Source organism: Mauremys mutica, chromosome 2 (assembly GCF_020497125.1).
Source record: "Mauremys mutica isolate MM-2020 ecotype Southern chromosome 2, ASM2049712v1, whole genome shotgun sequence".
Lineage (NCBI taxonomy): Eukaryota > Metazoa > Chordata > Testudines > Geoemydidae > Mauremys > Mauremys mutica.
Window position 1 is genome coordinate 75,818,270 of NC_059073.1, and position 10,111 is coordinate 75,828,380.

General features: G+C 44.3%; 1 protein-coding gene across 3 annotated transcripts; it reads left to right on the forward strand.

Annotated features, from left to right (window-relative positions):
* Positions 1-98: 98 nt before the first annotated feature.
* Positions 99-10,049, forward strand: LOC123363480 (DNA replication licensing factor MCM4-like). 3 transcript variants are annotated; one of them, XR_006576773.1, is made up of 7 exons: positions 99-224; positions 373-526; positions 1,663-1,975; positions 2,765-2,876; positions 2,964-3,062; positions 8,085-8,444; positions 9,699-10,049. XR_006576773.1 is itself a non-coding variant. In XM_045004466.1 (6 exons), exons 3-6 carry the CDS (start codon positions 1,950-1,952, stop codon positions 8,346-8,348), a joined length of 501 nt encoding a protein of 166 aa, XP_044860401.1. In that variant the 5' UTR covers positions 106-224; positions 373-526; positions 1,663-1,949; the 3' UTR covers positions 8,349-8,791. The 3 variants fall into 3 exon arrangements, 1 of the variants encoding a protein (XP_044860401.1); XR_006576774.1 differs by having other exon boundaries at positions 373-474; XM_045004466.1 differs by lacking the exon at positions 9,699-10,049 and having other exon boundaries at positions 106-224; positions 8,085-8,791.
* Positions 10,050-10,111: the final 62 nt, after the last annotated feature.

Below are 10,111 nucleotides of genomic sequence, written 5' to 3' on the forward strand. Positions count from 1 at the left end.
GGGTGGTTCCGTCCCCCTTTCTGGGCTGAGTTGGGCTCTCCCGGCTTTACCTACCAATAGTCGCCCGGGAGAGCCCGCCCACGTGACCCGTTTGGCGCGCAATTTTCTCGGGGTTCAGGGGCTGGCGGAAGGTGCTTCCGGAAGAAAAGTGGGGAAAGGGCGCGAGACGCCGCCGTTTCCCCCCCCCCCGCGAATATCTGCGCGCGAAGGGGATCGAGTGGCGGGTGCGTCCCTCTGGGGCGGGGTCGCGGCGGCGGCGGCTCCGTGTCGTGCCGTTAATTCCCAGGAACGTGTTGGGCTCAGCGCGGGCTCCGGGCCGGGGAACGGGGGGGTCGCTCTGCGCTGCCTCAGTTTCTCTCTCCGCCCGCGCAGGGAGCAGCAGCAGCCGGTGAAGCAGCGTCATGTCCTCGCCGGCCTCCACACCGAGCCGCCGCGGCGGCAGCAAGCGCGGGCGGAGCAGCAACCCCCCGACTCGTAAGTGCAACGTTTCCCTACAGAGGCTTTGCCAGCACAGCTATAGGGGAAGGTAGGTAACGTCATTTGTAAGCTCGGCTTGCTGTGGGGCAGGCTTTCCCGTTTCTGTGAATCTCTTCTGTCAGCATAGCTGTGGCTACAACTGTGGGGTTTTGCTGGCATAGCTGTGTCGGCTAGGGCTATGGTTTTTTACATCCTGTCACTGGCATAGCTATGTTGACAAAACTTTGTTGTATGGACCTGGCCTTAGTCTTCAACAAGGCATGGGTGCAAGAGGATGCTTTTTAAAAGTGAAACGGAGGCAAGTTTACAAATGTTACAAATATGATACGTGAAACTTAGCACTGCACTTGAAAAGCTTTGATACTCACCAGTATGTAGGTTGCTTCCGCTGCTCTGTGCCTCAGTTTCCCCAGCTGGAAAATAGTGATAATGATATTGCTCTCAGAGCACTTTACAAAGGAGTCTACTGATGAAAAGTGCTATATGGGTTAGGTTTTCATAGCATTAGTAGCAGGGGCAGCTCTACAAATTTGGCCGCCCCAAGCAGTCATGCCCGGGAGGCGCCCCCGAGCCGCGGGAGCAGCGGACCTCCCGCGGGCATGACTGCGGAGGGTCCGCTGGTCGCGCGGCTCGGCTGGACCTCCCGCAGCTGCGGGCGGTTCGCTGGTCCGGCGGCTCCGCTTGAGCTGCCGCAGTCATGCCTGCGGGAGGTCCAGCCGAGCCGCGGGACCAGCGAACCGTCCGCAGTCATGCCTGCGGGAGGTCCACTGGAGCCGCCGGCCGAGCGTCCCCTCCGCAGTCATGCCTGCGGGAGGTCCGCCGCCCAGCCTGCCCCCCCCCCCCCTCCCGGGAAAGGGCCGCCCCAGGCGGGTGCTTGCCCCGCTGGGCTCTGGAGCCGGCCCTGATTAGTAGTAGCAGCTCTGATTTCTTATGCATTTAGGAAGATAATTGCAGTATTAATTATTTTAAATTCTTAAGCTATTTTGCACTTTTGGAATCTCACAAATATTCTTCATTTTCATTTCAGCAACATATTGCACTTTGCTTTTTAATTTTATATCAGCCGAGTTATTGTTTATTCTGTCGTATGATCTATTTTGTGATTTGGTCTTTTAACATTAATCTGTGTAGAATGTTGCAGCTAATGTATGAAATAGCTACTTACCAGCTTTCATCTTGTTCCAGCACGCACTGAAGATGCTCAGTCTCCTCTTTCACAAAAAGGTCGAACAGATGACTCCACATCTACAGGAGATCTACAGCCAATGCCAACTTCTCCAGCAGTTGGCATGCAAAGCCCAAATGCTTAAGATGTTCTGCTTTCCAGCCCACTACAATTTTGGTTATGCTTGTCAGTAGTAGGAGCAAAATGCTGATATCTGTGTATTATTGGCTATTAAATGGCGTAGACGGAAAGATTTATTTTAGGCTTTTACATAGCTGTCAATTTAAAAACAAAAAGGGCCTTTTGAATGAACAGGATTGTTTTCAATTACAGGTTAGTTGGTGCCTTGCTTTTAATTTAATTAATTGATTTAAAACAAATAAAAGGAAGTTCTTCTTCACGCAGCGCACAGTCAACTTGTGGAACTCCTTACCTGAGGAGGTTGTGAAGGCTAGGACTATAACAATGTTTAAAAGGGGACTGGGTAAATTCATGGTGGCTAAGCCCATAAATGGCTATTAGCTAGGATGGGTAAGAATGGTGTCCCTAGCCTCTGTTCGTCAGAGGATGGAGATGGATGGCAGGAGAGAGATCACTTGATCATTGCCTGTTAGGTTCACTCCCTCTGGGGCACCTGGCATTGGCCACTGTCGGTAGACAGATACTGGGCTAGATGGACCTTTGGTCTGACCCGGTACGGCCATTCTTATGTTCTTATGTTATTTTAACGCATAAAACATACAACCAGTAACAATATACTCATACTAAAACATCCTTTTTTGCCCTGAGTGTGAGCTGCTTGTTAAGTTCTACGGTGTTTTAAAATATTGTTGGGGTTTAAAATAAACTATTTTAGCTAAGTGTGTTCCTTCTGGCTTGGAGAAATATAGATTAAAATTTATACAGTACATTCTATGGTTAGTACAGCCTTGTAAAATACAGCTATAAAATTAACAAGACTTACAAACTTTGCTGGCCTGCCATCACACTGACTAACACTAACTTGTTTACGTCATTAGGGCACAGTGTATTCGTTAATATTTTGAAGTATAATTAAACATTTTCTTTGTTGCAATTCCACTTGATTTTAATAGGTTCACCTCTGACCTATGGCACTCCCAGCTCTAGAGTGGAGGGTACTCCAAGGAGTGGTGTGCGAGGAACTCCAGTTAGGCAGAAGCCAGATCTTGGATATGCCCGCAAAGCCAGACAGGTGGACTTGCATTCTGTTGAGGTAGGTAGATCTTTCAGATTTTGCTGGTAATTTTTCTTCTAAAATGTATTTATATTATCCATACTGATGGCTTTTTCCTTCCCACAGCCAGCAAAGGATGCATTGGCAAGTGAACAATCTCTTGGACAAAAGCTTGTGATCTGGGGAACAGATACTATTGTAGCTTCATGCAAAGTTAAGTTCCGGGTAGGTGAACGAGTGTGAATACCTCCATTTCTTTCACAAAAAGCTTATTTGTATCTTCTCTATGTGCAATATTTAATTCTAGCAAATATCAGAATTGAGTTATGTTTAGGATCAATCCCAGGGTGTTTGAAGAACACTGATGTTTTCATACCGTGTTCTTAAGAGGAGGAAAAGTAAAATCATTGTCTGGAGTTTCTTTCCTCTAATTCCACCATAGAGTTCATCAATTTGGATTCCATCCCTTGGGCTACAATGAAACTGCTCTCCCTAGAGTCTCTAATCACCATTTACTAGCTAAAGCTCAGAACCAGTACTCTATCCTCATTTTCCTTGCCCTGTCAGCTGTCTTCAGCACACTCAGACATGCTCTTCTTGAAGTCTCATCTTCCTTTGGCTTCCCTGGCTTCTGTCCTTTGCTGGTTCTCCTTCTACCTCTTTAATCACTTCTTCAGCATGTCCTTTAGAGGATCCTCTTCATCTGCCCTCCAACGTTCTGTGGGAGTTCCAAATGCTTCTGTCCTGAGCTCCCTTCTCTTCTCCCTCTCCATTTTATCTCTGGGTAATCTCATCTGCAAACACAAATTCAGCTATCTGCTCTATGTAGAAAACTCAGCTGTACCTCTCTACTTCAGACTTGTCTTTGTGTTGAAACTAAAATTGCAGCCCGTGCCTCAGACATCTCCTCGTAGATGTCTAGCTGTGAGTTCAAACTCAACATATCTAAAACAGAGGGCTTAATTTCCCCTCAAATTCTCCCAGCTACCCTGTTTCTTGATCATGTAGAAAACATAACCTGCATAACCTCTCTAAGATACAGCCTTCGTCTGTCCATCTAAGGGCAAGTCTACACTTAAAATGCTGTACAGGTGCTCCTATACCAGGGGCAGGCAAACTTTTTATCCTGAGGGCCACATTGGAGTTGGGAAATTGTATGGAGGGCTGGTTAGGGGAGGCTGTGCCTCCCCAAACTGCCAGGCGTGGCCCAGCCCAGCCCCCATCTGACCCCCCTGCTTCTCACCCCCTGATGCCCCCCCGGACTCCTGCCCCATCCAACCCCCCCGTTCCCTGACGGCCCCCCGGTACCCTTGTCCCATCCACCCCACCCCCCCACTCCCTGTCCCCTGACAACCCCCAGAACCCAAGCCCTTGACTGCCCCCCTTCTCCTTCCTGACTGCCCCCCCCAGGACCCCTACCCCCATTCAACCCGTTCCCTTCCCTCTGACCGCCCCGACCCCTGTCCATACCCCCATCCCCTGTCCACACCTTGAACTCCTTTGCCCTCTATCCAACACCCTCCTCACCCACACTCCCTTACCGCACTGCCTGGAACACCAGTGACTGGCAACACTACAGCCGTGCCGCCTGGCTGGAGCCAGCCACGCCACCACGCAGCACAGAGCACTGAGTCAGGCTGGGCTCTGCAGTTGTGCTGCCCCAGAAGCTCGCAGCCACACCACTGAGCATTGTGCCAGCAGCGCAGTGAGCTGAGGCTGCAGGAGAGGGGGAAGAGCAGAGGGGAGGGGCTGGGAACTAGCCTCCCGGGCCAGGAGCTCAGGAGGGTCCCGTAGGCCGGATGTGGCCCGCGGGCCGTAGTGTGCCCACCTCAGTCCTATACCAATGGGAGAGCTTTTCTTGTCAGCATTGTTAATCCATCTCCTGAGAGACAGTAGCTATGCTGATGGGAGAAGCTGTCCTGTCAACATAGCATTGTCTACAGAGGGGATTAGACTGGTATAACTGCGTCACTCGGGCGTGAATTTTTCACACCCCTGAGCAATGCAGTTATATCAATATAGGTCTGTAGTGTAGACCTGGCCTAAAACTCTCCTCTTGTGTCTTGATTACTGCAATACCCTTTTCTCTGGCCTTAACAAATGAAACCTTACCCCACTCAGGCCAGTTCAGAATGTTGCCACAAATATTTTCTTAGTATGTTGTTTTGAGCAGATCACCCCTCTCTTTCCATTTTGTCACTGGCTCCCCCTTTTCAGCTCCATTGAGCATAAGCCACTTGGGCTTCACTTTCAAGCTCTGTCATGGCCCAGCCCCACTTTAACCATCAACTCTCATTAACTATTGAGAAGTCTTCTTTCTTTTCCAGTTCGACCGCTTCTACCGCCCATTTGTTAAATTTTCAAATGAGCACCTTTGTGTGTTTCCCCATGCTGCCCCTTACACTTAGGAGGAGTTCCCTGTAAATATTTATAAAGCTACCTTATTCTCCTCCTCTAAAGCTCTTCTTAAAGCTCTCCTTTTCTGTGATGCCTACAAAAGCCTTTACAACAGCTAGTCTGCTGGTGTGCTGAGACCACTGCCTGTCATACTGATCAATACCATTTCCTTCTTCCTTTTTATGTCCCTGTCTGTATCCATCTGTTGTCTCTTGTCTTATACTTGTATGGTAAGCTTTTTGGGAAAGATCTTTTTATTCTGTTTGTACAGAGCTTGCTAGGTTGGGATTTTGGTCCAGGAGTAAGGTTTGTAGGCATTAGGGTATAATAGAGGTTAAAATCCTCAGTAAAATTTCATATACTTTTTTTAATGGTAATATGTTTAGCATGTTATCCCATTCCTAAAAGTGTTCGTTTAACTTGTATTTATAAAATTATAAAAAATTAGTTCACTAAAAAAAGATAATAGCTTGATAAGGCTTTTTCAAAGTAATTGGTATGCTTTACTGTGTGAAATTTGAAAGATATTGTTGGAATTAAGAAACTTGTAGTGTGCGTGAGAGAAATATCCTGTAGGGGGATGCATTAGGGGTATCCCTAGTGTGGCAAAGTACCTGCTTCTCCTCAGCAGGCTCAGTCCTTTTTAGCCTTGGAGACACAAGCTTGGGCAAAGCAAAATCCTTCCAGGTCTCACAGGGTCTGGCTGATCCCTCCCTCAGTCAGTCCCTTGTGCTGGGTGTCTCCCCTTCTGGGGACAGAGTGCACTCTTGCTGGAAGGGTTCAGAGCCTTGCTGCACCTAACTTGCTAGCAGCTTCTCTCACTCTCCCCCCTGCTTCCATGCCAGGGCGGTTTAAAAAGGTCTCTAGCAGTTGGGGCCAGCTGAACCTAATTAGTTCCCTGGTAACTCCTTTTCCAGCTGAACCTTATTTCCCCATGGCTATCTCTCCTCAGTGGATAGGGAGAGGCCTTTTAACCCCCCCTGGGACTAATTACTACCCCTCCCTTTGTAGCCATTTGTCCTGGGTTTGCCACACTACTCTTTAGGAGTTTTTGAATACCTGCAATATAGAGAGTATTTTTGAAGGTAATTTGAGCCAGGAAAATGTCATCCGGTGTAGGACTGTGTGGTAGTGAAGTCACAGCTCTGCCCCTTTGGGCACTCTTAAATATTTTTGCAATATTCAGAGATTTCTTCAGCGTTTTATTGCTCCATTGGCTAAAGAGGAAGAGAATGTTGGCTTGGATCTTAATGAACCACTCGATATGCAACAACTTGAGGAGGTCCTACAGTAATACAGAAGAACATCACCAGACAGACATTTAAATTGTTTTGTTTAACTAAAACAACAACATTAAGTATTCTGGATTTTGTCCTTCAACAGCAAACATATAATAGTTTAACAAAACAAGCATACGTCCCTCACGTCTCACATTTACCTCCAGACTTCTTCTCCTTGTCCAGATCTATTCCACTCCCAACAATTTTCTATTCATTGAACTTTTAGAGAGAAGTAAGGGATTGACTCTGTGTACACAAATTTGCAGAGGGACAATAGAGTTGAGGTCTGTTATTTCTCACCTCTAAATATTATTTATTTATTGAAAAACATTTTTCCTGTTAATAAACACGTTATCTCTGGAGACACAAATCCACAGTTTGAGAACTGCAAAATTAAGTATCTCTGATGGTATCTTCTAGACTGAGCACTGAGTCCCATTGGGTAGCTAGAAAGATTAACCTAAATAATCTATACAGAAGCCCCTGTAACCACATAAGATTGGGTCCCTAATCCATGAACTATTGGAACTCATTTACAAAACTTTTCTTAAACATTACATGAATATATTGTCTCATACTATAGAATTAGAATTTATAATCCCTATTCTATGCTGAGATAAGATATTTTTGAGCTATTATGTAATTAAAACTATCTGATTTAAATAAAATCTTTTTTTATTCTCTTTTTTAAATAATTGATTTTTATCCACCCTGCTAGCCAGCCTGCTTGATGGCCCATTAAGGACAATCAGCTGTTCTAGAGACCCCCTCCTGAGATCCCTTCAGGCAGCATCTAGGCACTGAATGCCTCATGACTGAGCACGTGACCCAGGACACCATGTTTGTGCCAGTAACTTACCATGCACATTAGGGTTACCATATTTTAAGTTCCAAAAAGAGGACACTGGCGGCTTGGGAGTGGAAGGTGGAGGTACTCTCTGGAGGGGGAGGGGTGAGGGGAAGAAATGTTGATTCCTGTCATGGCGGCTGGCGCAAGCAGAGGACCCAGTGTGACAGCTATTCAGTCAAGCCTCCCTGTGCTGGGAGCCAGGGCCAGGGTGGGTGCCATGCAACTTCACTTTCATCACTTCATATACAATGATGATACAGGCATACAAACAGGATAATCATACTTAGCAGACTATGATACCTTTTCCAATGATACCTTACATGACATATGTACAAGGTTTATCACAATTGCGCAACAGGGATGATACATGTCTACCTTCTTTTATACAGCATCACACCACCTGTAAAGTCTTTGTTGATAAGAGATCCAGAAAGAATCTAGCTCAATGTTTAAATTCAAAATCGACTTTGCAGAGATGGCAGTTTAATTTAAAAAGTAATCTAAGCAGATTTGACCTGGAAAATCTTTGAAGCTTCAAAGATAGAACTCACTACCCTTTTTAGTGATACTTGACAGAAAACAGTACTCCAGCTTTACATGTGTTCTGTTAATGACCTGAGACAATTTTCATTTGACATTTCAGTTCACTCAGTCAGAGATTGGCTCATGTAATTGTCAAGAATTTTGGTGTCTGAGTTGGAAAAAATCTTATTTTTATAGGGCATTCTGCTTCAACTGTTTGGGGGATCAAGAAAAGATTTGAGTCATACCGGAAGAGGCAGTTTTCGTGCTGAGATCAACATTCTTCTGTGTGGTGATCCTGGCACTAGTAAATCACAGCTGCTTCAATATGTCTATAACCTGGTTCCTAGAGGCCAGTACACATCAGGGAAGGGCTCTAGTGCAGTTGGTCTTCATTGGTGTAATGAAGGACCCAGAGACAAGGCAGCTGGTTCTGCAGACAGGTGCTCTGGTTCTCAGTGACAATGGCATTTGCTGCATCGATGAATTTGATAAAATGAATGAAAGTACAAGATCAGTACTGCATGAGGTAATGGATCATCAGACTCTATTGCCAAGGTAAGACTCTAGCTCAACATTTTACCACGCTATTCAGGTTAATATCTGTTAGATGATTAATAGGGCTGTCAAAGGATTAAAAAGATTAATGGTGATTGATCGCACAAGTACAAAGATGATGGCTGAAGCATGAAGGGGCATACGAATGTTTAGCATATCTGGCATGTAAATACCTTGCAATGCCAGCTACAAAAGTGCCATGCAACTGCCTGGTGATACTGTAAATATGAAGAGGGCAGCAGTATCTCCCGTAAATGTAAACAAACTGGTTTGTCTTAGCGATTGGCTGAACAAGAACTAGGACTGACACTAATTGTTTTACATTGTTTTGTTTTTGAGTGCAGTCATATAACCAAAAAAAAATTACCTTTTGTGAGTTGCATTTTCACGACAAAGAGATTTCACTACAGTACTTGTATGAGATGAATTGAAAAATACTATTTCTTTTGTTTATCATTTTTACAGTGCAAATATTTGTAATAAAAAGAATGTACACTTTGATTTCAGTTACAACACAGAATGCAGTATATATGAAAATGTAGAAAAACATCCAAAATATTTAATAATTTTTAATTGGAATTCTATTTAACAGTATGATTAAAACTGCGATTGCAATTAATTTTTGAGTTAATCACAAGTTAACTGCGAATGATCAAGAACCCTAATGATGAAATAAGATAATTGAAAAGGTAATGTAGAAATTGTATGTATGCCATTTGTTATACAGGTAATTAGTGTTTACAGTGGTCCCTTCTGGCCTTGGAATCTATTTACTTGCTGTCCTTCTGACACATCAATAAGCATAAGGTTAGCCTGCTAGCCAGTTGGTCATCAGGTGTTCCTGATTAACTAGCTTAATTCTGGTTTCAATTAGTGTTTCTTTCATAGACATAAGTTCCACCTGTGGAATAGAAGAGATCTTGATTACTTACACACTTGTCTTGCTGACAAAAATAAGCTGATTATTCTTGTCAGCTATATGTGTCTATTCTGGTTTGTACGTCAACAAAATTGTAAGCCATGATCGCAGAATCTCTTATTACCATTGAGGATGCACAGGCCAGAAAGAACCCACTTTAACTGTTGCATTCCAGGATGAATTTCACAGCTTAAAAAGACAAAACTTTTACCTAAGACCTGGCAAACTTGACATGGAAGTTTGGTGAGACAAGCAGAATCACGTGTTTTTTGTTTAGGGGCTTTGTAGCATGTAGCCTTTTGTATATGTTCTCAAGCTTTTCTCTTTTCTTTAAGGCTGTCACTAAAGGAATGTTCGAAGAAGCACTTCATGCCTTGGCTGATGATGACTTCTTGACTGTGACTGGAAAGACTGTTAGATTGCTGTAATGAAATGCTAGCTTAACAGCAGAGTTTCACTGTTTTTTCCAAGTACTTCTTTTGAGACCTTTCACATTTAAGAATATTATTCACTGTGGTCAAATTCATGTTGGTGATCTGTTGGTGAACACCATTGCCAGCACTGTAAATAACTAGATACTGAAGGACTGCAAAAAGCTGAAATTAAACGCAGTGATATTTGTTTGAACAAAATGGGTTACTAACATTTCATTGCAATGTGTATTTTCAATAAAGTGCTTTGTAGAACAAGCTAACAATTTTTATGCATTTTCAAGCCCAAATGTCAAAATTCATCTAGAACCACTGGT